The sequence below is a fragment of the Argiope bruennichi genome, chromosome 7, assembly GCF_947563725.1.
Source record: "Argiope bruennichi chromosome 7, qqArgBrue1.1, whole genome shotgun sequence".
Taxonomy (NCBI): Eukaryota; Metazoa; Arthropoda; class Arachnida; order Araneae; family Araneidae; genus Argiope; species Argiope bruennichi.
Window position 1 is genome coordinate 68808653 of NC_079157.1, and position 25994 is coordinate 68834646.

The 25994-nt window shown below is 31.7% G+C and overlaps 1 protein-coding gene across 1 annotated transcript; it reads right to left on the bottom strand.

Annotated features, from left to right (window-relative positions):
• Nucleotides 1-584: 584 nt before the first annotated feature.
• On the bottom strand, nt 585-25994 carry LOC129975422 (beta-alanine transporter-like). Its single transcript, XM_056088485.1, has 11 exons — nt 25977-25994; nt 24817-25227; nt 23107-23210; nt 18613-18767; nt 15712-15880; nt 14031-14163; nt 10372-10484; nt 7844-8055; nt 5665-5846; nt 3288-3451; nt 585-741 (listed from the first exon to the last, which is right to left on the bottom strand). The coding sequence occupies exons 1-11, from the start codon at nt 25992-25994 to the stop codon at nt 585-587; spliced, it is 1818 nt and encodes a 605-aa protein (XP_055944460.1).

Below are 25994 nucleotides of genomic sequence, written 5' to 3' on the forward strand. Positions count from 1 at the left end.
AAAAAATCATTTCAACTAAAGCATAAATGTGTTTATGAAGTGGTAGCTTGTTCATAATTAGATCAAATAGCTGCATGATGGCTGCCAATAAGGGTACTTCACTGTTATCTCGAAACTTTTCTGATTCATCATAAAATTCAATTTTATCTTCAAAAAGATTTAAATGCAGTAAATAATATTTCATTTCAATCAATAAATGCACTTCTGAAACAATTATGGTCTAAATTATTATTAAAATTATTGGATAATTTTATTTATTAATTTTATTATTATAAAATTATTGGAGAATTTTATTTATTACTTTTATTATTATAAAATTATTGGAGAATTTTATTTATTAATTTTATTATTATAAAATTATTGGAGAAAGTTTGCATTGCAAAAATTTTATTAAATTCTCAACTTTGTTTGACAATATTTTTGTGTTATCCAATGTGAATTTAATAGTCTCATATGCAGTGGCATCTAAGTTGAACAGATATTGATTTATTAAACAGAATAAGATTGGGGACAATATGATGATTTCTAATATACAATCTTGTGATTTATTGAACTCTAAGTGTTAAACACAACCCCATAGTCTTTTACAAAGTATTTCTCATTAAGATAGCCGTCTCTGATTTGTTATTAAATAATGCTGTAAAAGCCTTATGGATTGTTGAACGTCTTCTGTACTCTTCTGTTTCATGAAGGGGGAAAACTGCTTCTTGATTTAATGGTACTTTATCGACTTTCGGACAACTGAAAAAAGAAGTTCTAACATTAATATCCAAATGTTTTATTGTCTCATGTGTAAGAAAAACTAAATTAATATTTTTTAAAATATTCTTAACCATCTTATCTTGAAAAATTTGGTAAAATAGAGAATTATTTATATTCATTCGTAACCAAAATGTAAACACCTTTGCAGATGCTTAATTCAAAGAGGAGATTTGGAGATCACGAAAACATTGATTGAATGCACTTATGTGAAATTATTTAATTTAATATTTGACATTCTGTGGATTTAAATTGATTTTTGACAAACAGTCTTCCTGTAACCAGTTTTTCTAGCTCTCCAGCCATTGTCTTATTTTTGGCATCTATCATATGTACGGGGTGGTTATAATTAAACTTCCTCTATAAACAGCATCTTACAACGCGGATGAAAGGAATGTAGCAAAATTTAGTGTATAGACTATACACGAGATGGGCTCAAGAAATTTCGGGGGGGGGGGGGTTCCAAAATGTCCACCAGAGGGCGCTTTTTCCGGAAAAACATTAAATTTAACACAATAAACGATCAAAACGGAATACAGAAAAAAATATTAACAATCCAGAACAAGAATTATGAGTAATAAAATGTAAAACTGGGAAAATCAGATCTAGGAAAAAGTGTCAAGATCTGCATGCTTGCGAAGAAGAGGAAGCTTTATGCAAAACAGGTTAGGGTAAGAAACGTTTGCAGTCGTTGTCATGTTTTATGTCGATGTTACTGGCTGTAATGTGATGATGGTATCTTGTTGCGAAGTTGAATGACTTAAAGAACTCCATAACGCTTCATGTGCGAAGCATCACAACTGATCAGTTACTATCTGCTGTTGAACACACTGTCCACCGACTTGAAATTTTGCAGGTAAATGAGGGTGGTCACATGGAGCACCCTTTCCTACATCGTCCTGGATATGATTAACAACTGCTTCTCTTGTGCAATTTCGTCCAAATCTGTTCTTGTTTCTGCACACTGAACTGTTCCCCCCCCCCCTCCTCAAACCGAGTTCTGTTATTTTCCCCTTACCTTTACTTAATGTGGTTCGATGTCAAGGTGATCAGAAACTAGTCAATAAATGTTAATATTGTTTATGTATTCCGTTTTGGTCGTTTATTGTGTTAAAATTAATGATTTTCCCGAAAAGTGCCTTATGGTGGATTTTTTTCTTTTTTCGAGATTCCGTGAGCGCATCTCGTGTATAGTTTATATACCAAATTTCATTGCAACTCGTATGCTTTGCATGATTGCTGTTTATAAGGGAAGTTTAATTATAACCACCCTGTACATAATTAATCGATAATTATTATAACATTTTTATGCCTTTATCATCAGCTGTATCTTGTATAGTAATTCTTCTGTATCTGTGATGGGGAAAAAAAGAAAAAGGATTTATATGTAACTCCAAATACATGTATTCGATATTTTCAAAAACAAATTTAACATTAATTACTGTAGGTTAATCTCCTTAGATTAATTTCTATAGTGGAACAAAAATAATCAGGTCAGTTAATCAAAATATTAAAAATAATAAGGAAAAACTCATGATTCAGGCGCGCAGAGCCAGTCACCGATCCGATTGCGCCAATTTTTGTTTTATATGAAAGTTTATGATCTCTAGAAATGTCATCAATAGTCGCCTTTTTCCCATTTTTGAAAGAATTGGAAATAGCTCTACTTTACAGCATATTCTGTATGGGAAAATCTCGCGACAGAATTCCCAGAATATATCGTTCCAATTACTGGACCGATTTCAAAATTTTTTATGTAATAATAAATATGTACCCTCCATCCTCCGTTTCCGAGGGAGATCGAAAGCATGCTATTTCACTGTACATTATTATATCATCAAGGAATTCATCATCTGTCGGTCTTTACTTTCAGAAAAGACCGATTCGATGATTCAAAAATGCAATGACTTCAATATATCAAATTTGGTACGAGATTTTATGACTATAAATGCAGTTTTGTGTCAAATTTTTGTTTAAATCAGTTGTGAAAAATGTATCTAAAACACAAATTCAATTTTCGTATACATTAACTGCATGCCAGGGATTAATCGCTTAATGACTTGCCAGGTATGACATGATAGATTCAATAAAAATATTAAATTTACGCCAAAAGTTAATATTTCGTAACTATTTACGCCAATGCCATGTAAGGTGTTATCTTGCATGACAAGTTTACTGTTCGTGAATGGATTCTGAGACGACTCCATCTGATTAAGGGGTGGAACGCGGAACGATGAGTTCATTTCCGGAATTCCCTTTGACCTTGGATTTCCCCTATTAGATACTAGTAAATGTAAACATCTCCTCCTTTTATCTTTCCTTTCACCCCTATTTTGATGGATTAAACCCATCCTAATGCATGCGCTAAAGCGCGGAGGGTTTTATAATCCGTTGCTGAACAGTATTAGAGAGTATGCGAGGAAGCTTTAGGGAAACCACTTCAGCTTGGTTTTTTTTTCCCTTCACTTCTTGATTTACAAAGATGTTTGGAATATTTTTGATTACTATGAAATCATTTGCGATCTTACCCTGCACAGTCAAAATACTTCCAGTCTCTCTCGAAATTTTCAGCTTCGATGGCACTCACAGGAAGATTTCTCCCAACCGTTTCTGGCAAGCAACTGGCACAAAAGGCAGCTATAGCCATTGCTGCTGAGAACACAAGGAATGGTGCATAATCGGCGTATTTATACTGCAAGAGAGACATTGGAATTAAATTTATTTTTAAGAATTAAAAAAAAAATGCGAAATTCTTTTTTACAGCTCGATTTTTTTCATGAAAATTTCAAACAAATTTAATTCTTTTTTAAAGCTTTTAAAAAACTTTCTTGTAGCATTATTTTTGGATCATATTGTGTCTTTTAGTTATGGCTAGCTTAGTTTAGTTTAGTTTAGTTTAATCTCCACGTTTTAGAACACCCTGAATTCGAAAAATATATTTTTAGCATTATGTATATCTGTTTATGACATAGATAATAACTCGAAACTCTTTTAAGCTGGATGGATGAAATTTGATATTTAGTCTTTACACCAAATTTGTAGATTCTATGAAATTTTGAGTAAAATCTCTTCTTAGGAAGTCCGTCCGTCCGGATGTTTGAAAAATGTATTTTTTCAAACTAACGTACATGGATAAAATTCCGTACACAGATTTAGCATTTATAGTGTAGATACTTATCAATTTTTGTGCATATGCAACAAGACATTGTCCGTCTGTCTATCTGTATATATGCAATCGTGATAACTCAAAATGATAATAAACATAACTTCAATGGCATAAATATATCAAATTTGCTATGTGATTTTGTAGCAACAATTATAATAAATACCGTGTCACATTTTGGCTATAATCAGTTGGAAAAAATCGCGTCTAAAACATAAATTCGATTTTTGGTTATTATTAATACCATGCCAGGAATTAATCACTTAAAAACGCCAAAGATCACATGATAGATTTAGTAAAAATATTCACGTCACATATCAATATTTCGCAATTACCGTTCGCCTAAATCAAGCAAGGCATTCGCGGTCTTAATCCAAAGTCTAGAATTTTTTGCGGGGGAATAGAATAGACTTTTATTAGAGATAAAGGTTTGGGGATATCACTTATACTGGTTTCATTATGGCATCTGCAAGTTTGCTGAAAATTTTATTATAATTTATCTAGTGCTTAGTGGCAGAAAAAATTATGTAATTGTATGTATATTTCTTAATTTTTAATTAGATATATTATTTTCATCAGGTAAAATAAATACAAAAAAATACTCTGGTAAGTTTGTAACATTACAATAAATTTTTATAATTTTTTTCTCTCGCTTCCGAAGTATAATATAGAGAAAGTATTACAATCGTCACAAAATTTGAGCTAGAAATTTTGACGAATCTACATGTTAAAAACTTTCTTGAGTTCGAAAAATACATTTTTGGAATAATGTTTACTCTCTGTTCGTCTGTCTATTTGTGAACATGATAGCTCAAAAATGTTTTGACCAACAATGAAATTTGGCATATGGTCTTTGCACCAAATCTGTAGATTTCTGATAAATTGTGAAAGAAATCCATTTAGAGAAAATTTAACTGTCTGATTATAAATTGATATGATAGTTTAGTTATATTAACGTGCCGTTTTAAAGCTACACTAGGGCTATTTTTGGGACGGACTTCGTAATTTTGAACCGCGGTCAGATGACGAGGACGACACCTGAGCTGTCACCCTCTCTCTACATCACACCATACCAGTGGGAGGACGTTTGACCCAGACGAATTTAACCTGCACAAGATCCGCTTACATGACGGTTCTTCGGTGGAATCGGGTAACGAAAATGAAACCTCCGGCTTCGAACCGAAACCTTACCAAAAAGCCACTGCGGCCCTAAATTGATACGATAGCTATAAAATAAGGAGAGCCAGAAGAATAAAGTTTAGCATAGAGATTTAACATCTAAAGTTTAATTCCTACGAAATTTAGAATCAAATCTATCAAGGAGTTGACAATCTGTCGATCTGTATTTTCACAAGTTTGTAAATGAAATAACTTAAATATATAAAATTTAGTATGTGACTACAATTATAGTTTTATTTTAATTGGTCGAAGAAAAGGCTTCCAAAATACATATTCGGTGTTTTGGTTATTTTTATTAATTGTATCTCAGCGATTAATCACCAATAAAAATGCAAAATATTGCATGTTAATATGTTTGATTAGCCATTATTCGCCAAAAGCATGGGTTAATATATAAATACATTTATTAAAAAATATAAGAGAAAATTTCGGGGAAACCACGCTCTCTGGTTTCTTTTTGAATCGAGTGTAGAACGTCGTGCATAGAGAAATGAAGGAGAGGTCTATAAATTTATATGGGTTGGCTTCTCGTTCAATTTATCTTTGAACAGCTAAATACTTACCAAATAAACCGCATATGGCGCTATAATTCCACCAATTGATCCAACTGTACAACACATTCCTATTCCAGCTGCTCTCAAAATTAGTGGAAACAGTTCTGGTCCTTGGATATAAAGTGTTATGTATGCTGAACTGGTGCAGCCTTTTACAATAAAGGTTACTAGCACATGAACCGCTTTATAAGCTGAAATAGACATTCATAAATCTTAGTGAAGAATAGAGCTTAAAAAATATAAACCATATCTTCAGGCGTTTTTTGAAAGTTGGAATATTTTTATGTATATTGTTTTATATCAGACTTAATAAAAATTCTGAAACTTTACTTGAAATAAATAGCATTTCCATAAAATTTCAGTAAAAATATCTGAATGTTAATTCTCAATGCGACTTTTTTTATAAGAAACAAATTAATGAATCTTTATATCACAGCGACTTCTCAATTAATACTTTCCAATGATTATAAGCTTAAAATTATTGGAAAAATAATTTAGGTTAGAAAAAACTAGTTGATATTTAGCTATAAAAAACAACTATTGTAAATCAGTTTTTTTTATTTGTCATTCACCAATACTCCATTTATTTATTTTAAAATTTTAGCATCGTGAAAAATTTATCCCGCTGAAGAGACATTGTTTGCAGTTAAAATTTAAGCTGTAACTGTAGAAATTGAAAATTTCAATCAATAGTAGCTCTTTTTTCAAGGTGTATCAATAAATATCTGTCACTTTAGCTATAATCATTTGTATACTGTAATGCTTCGCGCATTCGCCAAATACTGAAAGTCGCCAGTTTCTTCGCTTCCAGAGTTTTCGTTTCAGTTCGTTTTGCGTTGTTGGGAAATTAATATGACTGCTCGTCTTCCCGTTTTCATGACCCCCCCCCCCCAAAAAAAAAAGATAGCTTTCTATATTTGGAATATGAAGATGTACAAGGAAATGAAACTTACAGAAGATTTTAGTGCACTGAAAAGAGAGATAATATGTGGACTAATCATTTCAAAGTCTTGAGCAAACACCAAATCATATATATATATATATCGCCTACATTGCTCATACTTATCAGAATTTGCATTTCGAAATTCTTGAGCACCTCACATATAGTTTCGGTTTCGTCCTTACAGTTTATCGTGTATTTGATGCATTCACTAAAAACTGCTTCAAGTGGCCGTCGATTTACCTCCAATCAAATGCTGAAATAGACAGTGTATGCCGTTGTGACGATTTTGAAGTTTTTGGGAATTTGGTGCCAAATGCATATTTGGGATGTGCGAGGTCATTAAAACTTGGTTCTCAAGATACGAAGGGATAACCAGAAATTTCAATCGCTTACGTCGCCAGACTATAAAAGGCGGACAGCAGCGATGAAGTTTGTTTTAAACCAGCCGATCCTTGTTAGGCCTTGCGATTTGTGCTATTATATAGTTTGTGTTCAAATGCTATTGAGTTTTGAATAATATAAGCACACTTCTTTATATATTAGAATATGTAGCTTTATTATTTTTTTTTTTACAGAAAAACTATATGCAGTTAGTCTGCACAGTATTAGTTTGCTGCTTTATCGAAAGCAGTTATTTCTAAGGGTATCAGAAAGTTAGTTAGCAAATGACCAAGTGCATTGGAAAAAAAAAAATCTTTGTTGAAAAAGGTTGTAAATTTCGAATTGTTCCTTCAATAAATTATAAGAACTGAAGGCAAATACTTATTGGACTTATCTTCGTATTGAAAGGCAGTTTTGAAAACTGGCTTCTATGCATCAAAGGAAGGAGAAACTAACTATGAGGGTAAAGTTACGCCTTCACAGATTACCATCATCAACGGCTGTGATTCCCTCTCCAAGCATTGCGATTTTTATTTTTTGTATTAAATTTAAAACAATAGTTTGTAAACTACGTTAGAACGTAAATGAAGGGTTTAAATATTAAGTGCATAATTAAATAAATTGATCAATTTTATATTGAAAAATTTGGTGTCTGGGCCTATACACGAGATGCCCCTGACTTCAAATATTTATGTTGTCTAAGATGTAAACTCTATTCAGATTTACTAGTAATAAATTTGTTTGATTCACTCATTTTAATAATAAGTAAGTACTTTCACAGCGCTCTATTAAGAACGCTACATTTAGCAAAATCTTGCAGCATTTTGCTAAATGTTTGAAATTAGAAACGAAGAAATCACTCACTCTGGAAGGGAAATGGCAAGAAACATGAAATGGAAGCAGTAACAAATGTGCTGAGGAGACAGCCCCTTCTACCGTAGCGTGCCAAACAAATCCAGGTTGCAAAGTGAGCTGGCACTTCCACGATAGATGCTAAAAAAAAGTTGACGAATTTATTTCCCTCCAGGTACCTTGTGTTCATCTGGAGTCCGAAGTACGGCACGCTATTCAGTAACCTACGTGGAAGAGGGGGAAAAATAATTGCACTTGTACTCTTAAACGCCAGCAAATCACTAGTTTGTTAAGGCCTTTTAAAGAATTCTTCTCGTTTCCAAACATTCCCAATTAAAATATAGAATTTATATATATTATTAGTGGGATATCCGTATGTCAACCATATATTTAAAACAATAAGGGAAACCAAACAACCTAAACATAAACGCAGGTCGCTTGCTTCTACTGGAATGGTTGCTTATTTCCTACCAATCCCAGTTTTCGAAAGAAATATCAAAAATACATTTTATCGTACATTTGTAATGGGAAAAATCATATTATAGCCTCAATCATAATCACTTAATTGATTTCATTTGAAAGCATGATACGTCATTAATGGTCAACTGGCCTCTCTATTTCCTAGAGATATCTTAAAATAAAATCTTGATGATTAGACTTTCGATAATTTTATGCATCAATTAATTTTATCACTTTGTGAGCATAACGAACCAATCAGGATGTTCTATGTTTCATAAGTATAATTTAAAATAGAGCTTCTATATTTTTTAGATTTGGGAATGTAGAAGGGAAAGAAATATAAATTTTGCTATTTGTAAAATCATGCACGAAATAATATAGACTATTGACTCAGCAATATGTGAAAGACAGATTCTCTAACAGTTTTTCTCCCTATGTTGGATTTATCAATTTTATAAAACTGATATATCCTGATTTAAACAGGAACAGAAAACCGAATATTACACAGAAGATGTTAAATTCATCAACATCAAGTAATGCAGTTTTGCTTTAGATGAACCACACACGACTATATGAATAATTATCTCAATTGTTATATCCACTGTTATCTCAATTCCGATAAAATATAAATTCTACCAGCTATACTATTGGACAGTAAGCCCTAGCGCTCGCACAACACATTTTTATTTTCTCTCATAGAGAAAGCATTGCAATTGTCAAAAATATTCGAAATCGAGATGTTGAAGAATGTTCACTTTTCAGATCTATCTGAGGTCGAAAAACAAATTTTTGGAATTATGTTTGCAGGTATACATGATAACTCAAAAACGCTGTAAGCAAGACGGATGAAATTCAATTTATGGCGTTTTTACAGAAAGTTTGTAGATTACTAACAAATTTTGAACGAAATCCATTCAGAAGAAGTCTATTCATCTCGAATACAGATAAGCTCGATAAATACAAAACGCAAAGAGCTTGATAGATAAAATTTGATACTTATGTTTAGCATTTAAAATATAGATTGTATCGAATTTCGAACCAATTCTGTCAAAGGTTTGACATTCTGTAATTCGCATGCATATTAACGCAATAACTCAGAGCCACAATGACGTAAATCAAATTAATTTGGTATACTGTTTTTGTAATTTTTACAACTGTAGTTTCAATTAAATTTTAATTTCGATCAGTCGGAAAAAATACATATTCGCCCAATAGATTTAATAAAAATGCTAGATTCAAGACAAATATCTGTATTACGTAAGAATTGTTTGACAATGCCATGTAAGGTATCTGCGATCTTACCACAAGGGCCATAATTTTATACGGGGTGGGGTGGAGAGCCTAATTTGTGAATAAGAAAGAAAGTTTTGATTCCTCTGTTGAATAAAAACGAGAAAGTTTTTTTATGGTTCTCTTGCTGAATAATGTTTCGATGAAAGAGACCATACCATTCCGATGAGGCCTGCGCATATCTTGCCCAAAACTGTTTGGTCCAGATTAATAAATCCCAGACATTAAGGATTGTAATAAAAAATGAAATCTGTGAATTTATTAACTTATAACTTGAATTCACTTTTCCCCCTACACCAATGGAACTTCAGTGAGATACCACTGCTCATACAATTATTTGTTTTATACGTTAAGTTATTTTTATTGGATTTCCAATAGTTTTTGTTGTCATTGACAGCTACTTGATCCTAAGTGTCGCCAACTGTTGACGTTTGCTAAGTTAGGAATATTTTTAACATTTTTGACTTCACACATTAATTTTTTACATGGACAATTCAAATAACGTTGTCGCTTTTTTTTATAATACCAGTTTAAAAAGCGTCAGTCTGTTTCGGAAATTCCAATGATTTTCATAATATTATACTTCTTTCTTTATTTATTTTAAAAAATTATTCCATTCCCTCGATCAGATTATAAATCCGCAATTATAAATTAAACAGTTATTCACAATTCAAATTAATCTTTTAAGATTAGAAGTTTAAGAATAATTTTTTATACTTTTTTTCTGGTTAAAAATATTGTTATCAGTTATATATATTCGACCGCAGTAGTGTTTTTGCAGTGTAACTTACCAGATCAAAGCAACAAGAGCACATCTTTTTCTAAGTATAGGGTAAATGAAAAAATCTCTAGGAGAGTTCACCGTTTGATCTTCCACAGCTCTCTGATATTCATCTCCAAAATCCTAAATTAAATACTATTTATAACTAACTTGAGCACAGCTAAGAAAATTTATAATCAGTATCCAAAAACTGAAGAGTAAATTCAAAGCAAAATAAAATTTCAGGAACTTGTTGAAAAAAAATGCTATTTGTCAATCTTTTGACAGATAGAAATATAGCAGTTTCGAATATTTGAAGTTTGGTTGATATCAAGATGGCTCGAAGCTTCAAAATGTCGAAGTTAATCTTAGAATATTCTTCGTGTGGTTTCAAACCGGAATTATCTCACGAAACGAGACTAAATTAAATATTATGTAAGACGGTGCATTTTTTTCATATTCTTATTAGCCATATAAGCCAAATGCCTTGACAAACCAGTCACAGAGGCTTATATAATTGTTGAGTCACCAGCCTTAGCGGTAATTTTCTTATGCAATTCTTTCCTCACGGCGGTGGGTTGAGTTTTTGTACAATATTTCTCAATTCATTTAATTGCCATTGTTTGTATCAACTTAAGAACATCAGTAGCATGAGGCCACAGTGACCTTGTAGCCTAGTTTTGTCTCAGAGATCGGAGGAATGTGACTTGAAATTCCAAGGTCACAGAAGATCCATTTACATATGATCTAAGGGCATACAAAAACCAAACCTCGTCCAATTTAAAATCAATTGAGATGTACCTCCACGGAACGAAACATCTGGTGGGAAAATACCAAAGAAAATAGTAAAATTTGGTAATGTTATATACCATCTAAAATTTATCGAGAGTCAAATGTCCCTTCTTTGATCTAGAGTGGCCAATCTAAGTGTCATACTTCTCATTCAACAACGGTCCAAACATACGAAATACTCTTTCACTGACCCTTGTATTGTTTCAATAGTGAATGTTTTAATTACCTCTATCAAAAAGATAGAGTCTAGTGCACATTGGAGAGTCCTACCTTCTCACCCTTGATATTTTGGTAAGAGTCCCGGTTGGTGTCACCGTTTGAATATTTCTAGAAAACAGCAAACGGCTCTCTCTCTCTTTTTGAGTGGACACACCAAATTCCTCACCTTCCAACATGGAAGGAGGAATGTCTTAGGTGCAAGGCGGACCAAGCCTCTCCCAATTATATTCTTAAATGTTTGAATTTTACGATTTTTGAGATTTTAAGAGATCCGCTATTGTTTTTGGACTTTTTAGAGATCTTTGATTTCATGTTGGTAGTATAGCCCAGCTATACCACCTGGGATCAGAAACAACAACATGTTTTAATTAAGGTATGTGACTTCGTTCGGAGTGAATTTTTTTCAAAAACATTCGAAAATAGTTATATTTTTGAATTTTGCATAAAAAAAGATTGACAAAAGATCTATGAAACCAAAATATACCATTTAAGTCGCAATTAAAAAAGAAATTGAAAAAAAAAGGGGTTTTATGTTAAAAAGAGGTATAAAGCAAAAATCTTCTAGTTGAGAGGTTTATCGGATGATTTACTTAAAAGTTAGCAGATAGCTTAAGAAATATATCATCTAGTTCCTGAACTAAAAAAATAAGCTGTATTTGTATCCAATCTTTAAATATTTGGGTTCAAATGATAAATAACACAATTTTTTTGCATTGTGAAGCACAAAAGTACTAGAAAATATTTCTAAATGAACAGTTTACTTATTCTCCAGTTCAGGAACTACAGAACATATTGAGGTATTATTATACCAAATTTGAAAAAAAAAAAAAAAAAATATATATATATATATATGAATTAGAGTTTCATTTATGAGATTTTTCATAAGAAAATTCTATCTAAGATTAGAATTTGGGGAAATGCATCTGAAGATGCAAAATAACATTAAAAACTTATCTAAATCTATATCTATACTTATAATAAAGCTCAATGTGTGTGTGTGTGTGTGTTGGCGCTCTACAGGCCAGGTCATTTGACATACAGCTATCAAATTTGGTACATGTATACCTTAGAGGTCGGGAATGTGCACCTGGGGTCCCTTTTTTTGAAATTTTAATTAGAATTTTAATTATTAATTAAAAACTAACTTTCCCGCCAAAAAAATCTTCCATTTTCCCCACCGCCAACTTTTCCGCCAAAAAAAATCTTCCATTTTCCCCACCGCCAAATGAGTAAGGCTTCAGTTTCTTTTTTCTCCCAACAGTAATGAGGCTAAGGTTAATATTTTTCGGTGGATTATTTTAAACGATTCTGTTTATTTTCTTAATGTTTTATGCATTTAAAATTAAACATTGTTAATTAATCCATGTTTCAGATTCATTCTGAAGTACTTTTGAATTAAAATAACACAGAATAAAGGAAATTAAAAATGTATAATCTGCATAGCGTTACCCCAACTGGCGTAGAAAAATTCACGCATTTGCGTTACCTAACTGGCGAAGAAAATTCACGCACGCGCATTGTTCTGATTGTTGTCATGACAACCACTTTCAACGAATGATTTAAATTATTTTTAGGTTAGTTGCATGCTTTTGTAAGTAAATTGTATTTATGTTAGTTATATATTTTTTGTATATGCTTATAGTTTTAAGTACATCGTTTTTAAAGTAGTTTTTTTAACCTGTTTTCAATGATTTAAATTGTTTTTAGGTTAGTTGCATGTTTTTGTAATTAAATTGTATTTATGTTAGTTATATATTTTTTTGTATATGCTTATAGTTTTAAGTACATCGTTTTTTAAGTAGTTTTTATAAACCTGTTTTAGACCGATTATTTTAAACGATTCATTTTAATTTCTTAGTGTTTAATGCATTTAAAATGAAACATTGTTCATTAATCGATCTGTTCATGATGAATCTGAGAAAATTTTGTTGACAAATTCTTGCGATATTACATAAATTAAGAAAGATATTCTTTAGTGCCCATAAAGTTTAAACGCTCAGTGACTATTATCAGTAATCATATTATTAAAAAAAATGCTTTGTTTCAGTAAAAAATATTATTATATTAATTGCAGATTAATCATTTACTCTTTAATTTAAAGCATAAATTCTACGAGGGGTAACAGAAAATGAGAGAGATACATATCACGTTATGACTGAAGGCCTTTATAATATTATGAGTGAATTATATGACTATCAAAATTTGAAGTTTTAAAATATTTTGATGAAGAATCTATTAAAGTTGGAATTGCCTAAAATATTTAATTATTAAAATGTTAACGAACATTAAGATTGGCGAACCGGCTGGTCGCCAAAGGCGGCTAGTGAAAAATAAAAATCAATGTAACTTCCCAAAAAATAGACCTAGAAACCAAATTCTTATTGTTTTATAAAGAAACCTGTTCAAAAAATAAGAACATTAAATTAAAAAAAAATAATAATAACTTTGCAAAAAAGCTTACCAAAGTTTTTACAATATTTTACTTTTATGTAATGCAAGTTGATAAATAATTATTCTTAAACTGGAAATTAGCCTTTCTTTCGGCTTATCGACAATAATTTTCTTTCTGCTTCTTGTATGCAATAATATCTTATACTTCTAAAGTTCATTTTTAGCCGCGTATATTTGAAAGAGTTAATAACAGTTTACTATAACTATTTACAGGAGTTGTATCCTCACCTTCACTCTTTGCAATAACTGATTATCTTCAGGGAGTGAATCTCTGTTGAATTTGCCAATCATTTTCAGGACATCAGTGGCTTTCACAAACCTCTTCTGAGATATTAACCACAACGGAGATTCTGGAATACTCCTAAAATTACAGTTGTGAAGTTATCTTAAAGTTACAAAAATATATATGTGATTTCAACTTTGAAAAATTATTTTCTTTCCAAATAGCAGAAGATACTCTACAATATAGTTACTATATCTTCGCAATATTTTTTCTGCGTTCAGAATATTGGACCGAATCGTAAAAATATACAACACTATTTTTGTGCTGAATCAGGCACTTAAGTTTTTACCCCTTGCCATTCGGAAGAGTAATTCAATGCTTAACAATATAAAGACTTGTTTATTATTCTGAAAAACAAATGTATCTATAATTGTTTTAAGTTTAATTTCCATGAAAAATTAATTCTGTAGAATTAAAAAACATCAAAATAGAAGAAATTGACAAGAAACGCGAAATAATGAAAGCAAAAATTCATTATTCTGTCATTTTTTTGTTGTTGCTTTGCTTGAATTATTATGAATAATCTTCAATGAATATCAAGTTAATAAAGTTATATTAACGTCCCATTTTAAAGCAACGCTAGGGCTATTTTGGGACGGACATCGTAATTTTGATTAGAACTCTTGGTTAGATGACGAGGACAACAACTGAGCTGATACCCCATCTCCAAACTTCTGCACTGAGATCTCTCTGAGTTCGAAAAACATACTTTTGGAAAATGACCATCTATCTTTCTGTGACAGAGATAACTCCAAAACGCTTTGGTCTAGACGGATGATATTCGTTACTATTATCACCAATGCCATGTATAATGTCTTGATCTAGACTGATCAAATAACGAAGCAGAATTTCCAGACAATTCTTTATTTTACAGCCCTATATATACAAAAGAACAACTTGTTCTAATCTTGGTTAAATAAATAGTTATTTACACCTGTAGTAGGAGACACAAAGTCGAAGTCGAAGGATTTTCTTGAAACTCAGCTGATTCTTGGACTCCGAACTCGTGGGCGTAGTCCAACAGTCCCCATGCAATTCATTTCTTCTCCTCCTAAAAAAAATCTCCGCACTTTATTTCGGCGACAATCTCCGCCTCTTAATTTACATTGGTCATTTGAGCTCCCTTTCGGCCAATCGAAGTTCAGCAATATGCTCTCTCAACGGCGCCAGTCGGTCGTGGGAAGGTCCTTTGTGTGATGCACCTTTCATAACTGACTATTCTGGAACACGGAGTTATCATAGACCTTTCACAATGAGAAACATTTAGCATCCAGATGTATGGACACCCCTTTCGCTTTGAAGGAAATCTCAATATCTCTTGGATGAGGAATTCCCACTTGTGGTTTTTCACTGTAGTCGCTAATGAACAGATGCGAGACCACTCAGGTGAAAAGATCCACCATCTGGCTATCTCGAGGAGTTTAGTAAGTAACAGTGATTACACAGCTGGCTGTAAATGTCTTATGAGTACTGGGAAACGGGGAATGTTACACATGTAAGAATTCTCTGGGATAACATCTTTATTAGAGAGTAAACGAGAATGTTTTGTGGATACCACTCCCACTGGTTTCAACTTGATTGAAATTGTCATCGATTATAGAAATAATTAAAAAATATTTTTCTTACTGAGAACATAAGAAAAGAACAAAAGCGCAGACTGAATTAACTCCAGATAGAGCCACCCAGTTCCGAGTCATCCATGCGAGCATAGGGACAAGACACAAGCCTGCCGTCCAAGATATTGATGAAACTTCATTCATCCAAGTCCTCAGATCAGGGCGCACCAATTCTAGAACTAATGATGAAGTAAAGTTTTTACCAATCATTTATCATAATCTAGCAAAAACTTAACCTGTTAACTGGGTAATTAACATATTCAACTCGTTTCGCATTGAAATATTTCGTCATACTCAGTTAACAGGTTAAAACTAAATTCTGTCCTAAATCAAATGTTTTTAGATTGCTTGATATGAGCCAGGAAGGGTTCTTTTAACGACTAAAATGATGCATTATGCAATTTCCGTTGCTTTATTAACTTAAAATATCAATATTTAAGGAAGTAACTGATTCAAATCTAATTATACCGAAACTAAATGAAATTCATTTTAACAGATCCACAAGTTTCCTGGGAATGTTAAGAAATAGAATTTTTCTATTTGATGTTAAGACTTGTGGCAGTAAATATAACTCCTGGCATTTAATTGTACAATGCCTTATGCTATGCAATGTCCTAATATTACAATCAAAAAATATAAAATACATAACGGTCCCAATGCTAAATTTGAGCATTGCACTTGATATATGTAATTTGAGCATGAACTGGTGTCATTAAATTTGGAAGTAAATATCTATTTGTGTCCAAAAGAAAAGAGTTGTTGCTGTGTCATGATAGTTACGGTGATTCAGACAAAACAGCATCTGCAATTAGACGACGAAATACTTATTTGGAAAATGTGAGGTCCCGAAACTTAGCAACATCTTGGCGACTAGATGGTCAAATATTTATTTGGAATATGTGAGATCTTGGAACTTGACTCACGATTACGAGGAAACCTTCAGAGTGTTCGAGCTCTCATATTACCATGCTATAAAAGTGTATAGCTGCTCCACAATTTCAGAATAGGTTGAGTAATCGAACGCGACACAGCGAAATCTGTGGTCCGTGCAGTTATTCGTGTTTTTGCGACTTTTTGGAGTCATATATGCGTACTTCTGAACACTTTTGAAGTTGCGACTTTTTACTGTAAATTAAATTATTTCTAAACCAAGAATTCTTCAGCATCGTTTGTGGTTTGTTTCATGGTTGGAAGATAGCATAAGATGTAACAATATTTAAGGAATTCTAAATTAGAATGGAGTAAAATCTGATAAATATCTGTATCTAAAAATAAAAAAATCTGATTATTGTCGAATAAAAAAAAAGAATAATGATATTTATTATCCAAATAAAAAGATTGATAGAAAATTGGACTGTATTAAAATTTTCAATTATTATGAATGATAGTTATTAGTAACCGATGGTGATTTAGATTACATGCCCCAAGACGCATCTAATCTAAACCAAACAAAATGATGCACTCTGTAATATACAACTTATGTTCCTGAAATCTAACATTTCACGGTGTGTTTAATTAGGCGTGTGGATACCTTTAGTGATCATACAAGCTGCGTAACAATTACACCTACCTTCAATGCAATTGTATTCAATGTTATATAATGAGAAAAATTGGAAATACATAAACTATTTGCTTTCAGGAAAAAGAAGACTGATTAAAAAATATTCTTCAAATTTTTTATATTTATAAAATCTTGGATAATAAGAAAGAATGCAAATGATGCGGAAACAGAATGCTTTAAATTTTTCCAACCAATTTGAAAAAACAAACAAACAAACCCTTCATTTCTAGAATTCGCCACAGAGCTGCTGGATAAATTGTAAAAGATTCATGTTGTACTCAAATTTTGGTACAGTAACTAATGCTTTTAGTTCGATCTATTTCCTTCTAGAGCATGACTGATATAATTTTGTTTATATCAATTGTGACTCAAATTTTGACCCATGCTTTTAAACCAAATTTACGAGGAGAAATGGTATAGAAAACCAGTTGGGTTGTGAAAGTTAGTGGCACCCAGAACATTATATCCTAATAATTTTCTTCCTAATCATTAACAGTCGTTTGAAAAGGCTAAAGAGCGCCCAGTGATTGTATTATTCCTTCTCCTTTTAATTATATTTGTCTTAAGTGGCATAAAGATGGTCTTTTCGCACTAATATTTTATGTTTTTGGGGTATTATAACCCTGTAGGGATATTTATAACCCTGAAGGGGTATTTATAACCCTGAAGGGGTATTTATAACCCTTTGCTAGTTGGTCTCCATGTCATTGTTATAAACATTAACGAAGCACAAAACAAAAATTATTGATATTTAGTTATAGAAAATGAGGTATTCACGAATGAATTATAAAAAGTTTGAGCCCCAATACGCCTGCCTAGTTTAAAAATTAACATTAGACATAGACATTAACCTTAACAAACTCCCAAGCGAAAAAAAAAAAAAAATACTGATATTTAGTAGAAGAAAATGAGGTATCCCTGACTGAATTATAAAAAAATTGAGTCCTAATGCGCTTAGCTTACAAATTAGGGATGCTTCATCTCTATCTGTTGTAATACAAAACCATCTCCGTTAGATTGTAATTGAAAGAATAATCAATTACCGATAGTTTTTAAACATATTTCAGTGATGATGTTGTGCCTGAAAAAAATCTCCTCAATGTATTCTTCGATTTTAAATGGCATCTGATTAGGTACTATTTAAAGGTCTCTTAGGAGACCTACCTCTCAACGCAATGTAAAAAGAAACTTGACAATCTTCTGTTTCAAGACATTTTTCTGCAATCAACAGTTGTAGAGTTATAGTATTTTGAACCCTAGATGCAGACTTTGGATAGATACTCGTTTTCATAATCTGGTTAATAAACTAAAAATTATCGATAGAAATATTCTGACGGAAATCATACTCACGCAAAGCGTAAGGTGTCGAGTAAATCGTTGATATTGCCGTTCCTTGTATTATCCGAAGAAAGATGACCATCCAGAAAGTGGTGCTGAGAGATGATCCAATATCAGCTACTGTTATAATAAGTGCAGTTATTTTGAATGTAGTTATTCGGCCTATCCTGAAAGAAAAAGTTTTCTAGAAATATCATTCAGTCCACAATGGAAAAGATTTGGAGTGGAAAATAAGATTGTTTTCTAGAAAGATCTGTTGCTTGGAAGCCGATTTTAATTTTTAAAGAACACAAATATTCAATTTCTGTGAATCAGTAAAAAAGGTGTTAAGCGAATGTGATGTCATTATCATGTAATAAGTGTCTTGTTTTTAGATTAGATGCGCCTTGGTGAATTTAATATAAACTGAACAAAATGATGCATTCTGTAATATATAACTTTCCCTCCTGAAATTTAACATCTTACATGTGTCTGGATTTTTACATTATTATATTTACATTTTACATTTCAGCAATTTCTGGATTTTCGTATTTTTTTAATGAGATTCTCAAAAACAAATTAAAACGCTCTACTGAGTGAAAACCAATTTTAATAAAATATTCCTTAGAGCCCTTTTGGGGGCGGTGATCTATTTGGCATCACACTACTAACGTGTAAATGTAAATGTAATAATATAAAATATAAATGTAATAAAGTAAAATACAAATTTAATAATGTAAAAATGCGAACACATCATAAGAGTTAGATTTGAAGAGCATAAGTTGTATACCACATAGTGCGACAATTTGCTCCATTTAAATTAGATGCGCAAGACGCATTTGGTCTAAAAACAAGACGTTAAATTTACATGTAAATGTAAATGTAAACGCTAATCTTATGTGCAAATGTAAAAGTAAATTTTTTATTTTATTTCATTTTTGCGTTATTTGTTGCGGAATGTTTGCAGCCTTTTTAGATAGAAACAAATGCATTAACGTTAGAGAAATATGATTGACATTCGAAAATGGTTTTCAAGATTGCACTTAATGTTTTGACTTATTACAAGAATGAACTCTTAAATTTTAAAAGAAATTGTCCAGCCTCATTACATTGTGTTCTTTTAGCCACGAATTTTCTTCGGCATATTTGTATAGATGCATTATAAGAAAATGCTTTAATGAATAATTTAGCGACGACTCAATGTATTATAATTTTAAAAACGTCAATGTCGCTTAGATTTAACTTAGGAATATTTTTGAATGATTCTAATAAAGGGTTATTTAAAAAAGAAAGTGTAATTTAAATATTTATCTATAATGAACGACAGTAAATAGAGGATCATGCGATGCATAGCTTCATAGAGGAGAGTGTACCGGGTACCAAATTTCAACCACCTAGCTCAGCGATTCTCAACCTGTGGGGCGCGACCCCCTAGGGGGGCGCGAACACACTAGAGGGAGGGCGAGAATATCCAAGAAAAAAATTATTTAAAAAAAATTGATTAGCTGACTGAAAGGAAAGCACCCATACTCATAGAAAACAAAATACATTTCGACATATTTGATAACTTATTAAAATAAAACAACTTACTTAATCAAAACATACTAAATTAAAACAAATTAAATAATTATTAGTGACTTCCTGGGGCCTGTCTTGTAGAGAAAAATTTTTCGAAGGAAAGCTTAATATTAGAAATAGTTATTAGAATTAGTTCTTAATATTAGAATTAGTTCTGCAGAGATCTATATTTTGTCTTCAAAGTAGCCACAGCAGAAAATACAGTTTCACAAAGGTAGGATGTTGAAAATGGTAATAGAATGCGAAATGCCCTTGCTTTTAGTGCAATTAAAATCATCCTCTACTCCTGCCCAAAATTCAAATAGTGATTTATTACTAAATTGTCGTCTAGTTTCGCCACTTGCCGTGAATTTTTCTTTCTCATCAATTGAGAGTCCTTCAGGAGTCTTATGAAATGGATCCCTAACTCACTCGTAACTTGCTATCAGTTTGTCTTCAGCAAGAAAATACTTTTTAAAATTCTTTGCCAACATGGCTAGATGATTTTCAGTTGTTACAAAAACAACTTTTACATGTTCTTCTTCAGCCTTGTAAGTTTAAGTACAATCTTTAGATTTAGATTTCTTTGTTAGATTCTTTCTTTTTAGATTTCTTTGCTTTAAATTTCTACTCCACAATTCCAATTTTCCACAAAAAGCATTGACTTTATCATTCCTATCCAACATATGTGTATTTGCTAATTGGAGTTGAAGATTCAAGTTATTTAATTACTCGAATATGTCGACCAAGTAGCTCAATTTCATCACAAATAAACCATCGCGAAAATTCTCGGCCTCCGGTATGTTTTCTTCTTCTAGGAAAATTTCGCTTTCTTCTATTAATTCATAAACACGTTGCAAAAATTTCCCATCTTGCCTAGCAATAACTAGCTAGCTGATAACCATCTTGCCTAGCAATAAAATAGTAAAGCTGAATGTGCTGAACCCATGACTTTACAAAGATTCTCGATTTCAGGGGGTCTCATTTTTATATAATTTACTACGGTTACAGCTGTAGTTAACACAATATTCTGACCAGGACTCATTTCTTTCAAAGCCAAAGCTTCTCTGTGGATCATGCAATATGTACAGACGCACTGAGGCGATTTTTGTTTTACAAGTGCTTGTAAACATTGGAATCTTCCGGACATTGAATGAGCACCATCGGTGCATATTCCGACTCACTTTTTCCATTCTATGTTTACCTCGTTCACAAAATCCTTTAAAATAGCAAATAATGCGAGGGCCGTTGTTTTGAGTACTATTGGTTTGCAGAAAAGTAGTTCTACTTCTGACATATTATCACAAAATCGAACATAGGCAATTAAATGAGCATCTTTATTACTATCTGTTGCTTCATCAAGCTCTATTGAAAACAATTTGTCACGCAACTTCGAAAAAAGCTGACACTGTACATCTTCAGCTATATCACCAATTCGACGAGCAACAGCATCATTTGAAACAGGTACGGACTGCAATTGTTTTGAAAAATTATCTCCAAACATAGTTTCTACAATCACAATTGCTGCTGACAAAATAAGCTCTTCACCAATGGTGTGAGGTTTTTTACATCTGGCTATTTTATATGAAGCTTTGTAAGATGCAATTAAAGCATTTTTTATTCATAGACAAAATTTCTTTAAAAAATGATTTTTGCTTTTTATATGATTCTACTTTTAATTCGAAGAATTCTCTGGGTTTGTTGACTTACTCACTATGAAGCGTTTCCAAATGTCGTTTAAGTTTATTAGGTTTCATGCTGCCTGTGATCAACATTTTTGAGCAAATGATGCACAGGGGCCTTTCTTCTTCATTTACTTCAGTACTGGTAAATCCAAAATTTAAGCAATCTTTAGAATATTTTCTTGATTTTATTTTCGGAACCACGCTCGTCTGTGTACTTATTGATGCTTGACTGTCGTCTAATGCTCGCTTACTTCCGCTTAATCGACTCGAATGAGACTGGCTGGAATTGAAACTTGCGGTATCAAACATTTCCCTTCTTCTTATGAGAAAACATCTGCGCATGCTCGAGACGGCATCGGTCGTGTGGATTCTCTTCCACAAACATTGCTTATTTTTTTCTCTTTTGTTTAGTCATGCTTCTGTTTTATTTCTTTTATTATTCGAAAAAATGTATTCCCAGTTTCTAAATTTAGCTCACCCCGTCTAGGTTAGCTTTAATTAACGAATTTTTCTACTTCCATATTCTTTTAACGTTATCTCCCTGTCTTGCTTTCATTTCAAACATAATATTTAAATTTTACCCGCTTTCATTAGCTTCATCTGTTCACTGCCCGCTTTGCAAAATGCCAGATGTGGTTTCTCGCCAACGTTGGCTCGCTTTTACTCTTGTTTTGGCAGTGAGTTAAAAATAATTTAAAAACAATACAAAATACTCAATATACATTATTGTTGTATACTTTTTATTGTAAGCGGGGGGGGGGACGAGATGAAAATTATGATTGAAAACTCGGCCACGAATACTGAAGGGTTGAGAAACGCTGTCCTAGCTCAAAGCATTTCTGAGTAATCTTTGACGCAGATAGACAGACGGACATTTTCTAAAAATATATTTTTCGAACTTAGGGAGGTTAGTCAAAATTCGCATTCGAATTTTTTGACGGTTACTATACTTTCTTTATACTACATATACGAGAAAGTAAAAATCCCAGTTAACTAGATCAGAGCTTCCTAGTTATGAATGATGAAGAACTAGAGAATTTTTTTTTCTATCAATCTATCATTTGAGAAATTTTCGTTTCAAATATCTACAAATAAATAAGTACAATGTAGTTTTTCTCACCAGAACACCTTTCTTACAATAATTTGTAGAAAACATTTTCTAGATTTGTATTTGCTTAAACTGGCATTGTCGTAAAACATTTTCATTTGAAAAGATATTGACCTCGCTAAAATTTCAGAAATCGAATGAAGTACAAATTGTAAATCTAGAGAAATAAATTCTTACTTATTGGCTAAAGATGAGAAGAACTGTGCACCTATGAAATTTCCAATGAATGTAGTAGCAAGAATGAGAGGCACGTAATGATCGTCTTTGCATACCAAGTTCCACTGAAATAGAATAAATTATTTTATAAAAATCTTTACAGAGAATATTTACATATTTTGTTGCAAATTTTTTTTTAGATTTCTAAAGAATTACTGACTATTGAGGATTCCGAAAGTCATTCGTAATGGAAGTGTAGCAGAATATAGTAATACCTACTCAATGAACTTTCTCGACTATATATTGCAACTATGGGGAAAAACTGAATTTGCCATATTTCTCTCCCTAAAATATCTGCAAATGCAGATTTCAGAATCAAAACGATTTTCAAATTTAGGTGTAATAGTCCTGAGTAATTAAAAGCACGAACTGTGAAAATTCGAAAAAGATTTTAATACTACTTTCTGCAGTGTAGTATGTTCTTTTATGTATAAAGATTTACCCATATACCAATCAATGTACCAGCCATATTGACCAACAAATATGTACTAACATATTTGTGTACATATTTGCTCATAAAAATGATTTAACAAATAATTTAAATAAATTATTAGAAATTAAAAAAACTAAATAGTTTAAGTAATAATTAAATTTTCTCTGATAATGCTGAATCAGAATGACTGTAATGTTTAAAATAAAAAAAGGATTTTAAATGAATTATTTAAAAATTACCCCCCCCCCAATTAAATTAAAACTCTAGGATGATATTGCTAAGTAAAATTTGAGCAATTATTTCAACAGGCAGAAGAATTGTTCTTAAAGTTCCAAGTATTCACAATGGGCCCCAAATTTAAATTGGTATATGTAACTTTATTGCGGTAAGGTATTGAATTTGAGGAAATTAAAGTTTGTATCAGGTAAAAGAGAAACTTAAATAACAGTCAGGTAATTAATTAAAATACACAAGTTGACGACATATGCGAATTCAGATGCTAAATGAAAGTGATATTATTTCCTTCTGGCTAGATTTGGTAGTTCATTCTGGTATGAAATAGATTATTCGCAAATGAATAAATAACTAAATAAATAGGGTGTATCCATAGCCATTCCCTAATTACAAGATGTTATTACGAATAATCGTTGAAGATAATATTACAAAAATTTTGTAATTGTATAATTCTGTTCTTTTTCGTATCAGTGAACAAATGGCACAGCTAAGCCATACATGTAAGGTTGAAGGAAATTTTTATGTTCAACAAAATTCAGTTAATAAGAGAAAAAACACAAGGCTTCTTGTGATTTCTTGAAATATAACCGGTCATTTCAAGAAATCACAAGAAGCCTTATGCTTTTTCTCATATCAACTCAACCCAAGGGAAATTAAAACACTTTTATGGATATATATATATATATATATATACTATATCATTTCTTGATAACCAAGCAATGAAGACTAGGATATCAGATGCAGTATCTAATGTTACATAATAAATGTTAAGCAAGAATAGCGAAAGAATTAAAATAACAAAATAACATTTTTTATATAACAAAGCGAATGCACATCGAAACTTGGTAAACTAAATGATCTAATTATAAATTTAATTAAGGAATTTACAATTTAATAAAAGAAGCATGCTCCTAATAATAAAATTTTTATACAATTAATTTTTAAAATCAGAATCAAACTTTTTGTCAGTTCTTTAGATTATCTATATCTAGAAGCAATCTTACTTTTGTAACTGCTGTTTCGTCAAATTCTGATTTCTCGTAATACCATCCTTTATCACAAGATTTCGTAGGTGTATTTTCATTATAATCTGACTCCTCCGACATTAAAATCTCAGTGTAGTTGACATCGTACATCGAACAATGTGGGTCTGATGGTGGACTTATGAGTGTTTTCTGTACAACGAGAGACAAATTCGATTTTGCTACTTCTGGTACATAACACCAGTGATCTGGTATGCCTGTCAAGAAGATTACATGCATGGAGAAAAACGGTATTACGGTGAAGCATGGTATGAAAAAGAGCAATAAAAGAATTTTCTGGTAAGGGCCAAAGTCGCCAATATCTCTTAAGATGGCAGCAAATGACATACGTTTTCCTTTTAACCTTTTCAACTCTTTTCTTTGTTGTTGTATCTGAAAAATAAAAACTATTTAATAGTTATACAAGGTAAAGATGTAAAAATATCCAAAATTAACATATTGTTTTGAGCGTGTCACATATGATTAACTGTTAATTTCAGTCGCATTAAAGGGAGCAAAAAATTTGATAATTAGATTTGCTTAGATAGTTGCTCTTTTTAGTGCAACTGCCCTTTATATATGGATTTATGAATAATCATGTCTTTCGTATAGTAAGATTACCCACAGTAAGGTTATTGCTATCGGGTAACCTTTGTATAATTAACTTTATAAATAAAAAATAACAACAAAATAAATTTATTTAATGAATATATATGATGGAAAGATAAATTTTTCATTGTAAATTGTATTTTTCAACTAAATATTATTTAATTAAAAAAAGGAATTCATACCTTTGCATAAAGGCCGCGACGGTGTAACATAACTTTTTATTTACCAATTAACAGCTTTGTTGCCATTCTTAAAAACACTTGTTTTAAATAAAAAAAATAAAGCAATATTTATAAGGAATTAAATATCATAAAAACGTTTTGATTAAAGCTAATGCTTTAATAATAAGACTGCAGAAACAACCGATTGCGATCTCAGATAATCCTGATCCTTTTTACAAAATTGAGTACCCACTATCGATCTTTAATTACATGTACATCATTTTGAATACATTTGTACTCTCCTAAAAGTGCGTTTCATTAATCAAATTTATATTCAGCTGCTCATTTTAGAAATGCCGCATTTCACATTACGAGTAGCTCTTCTACCAT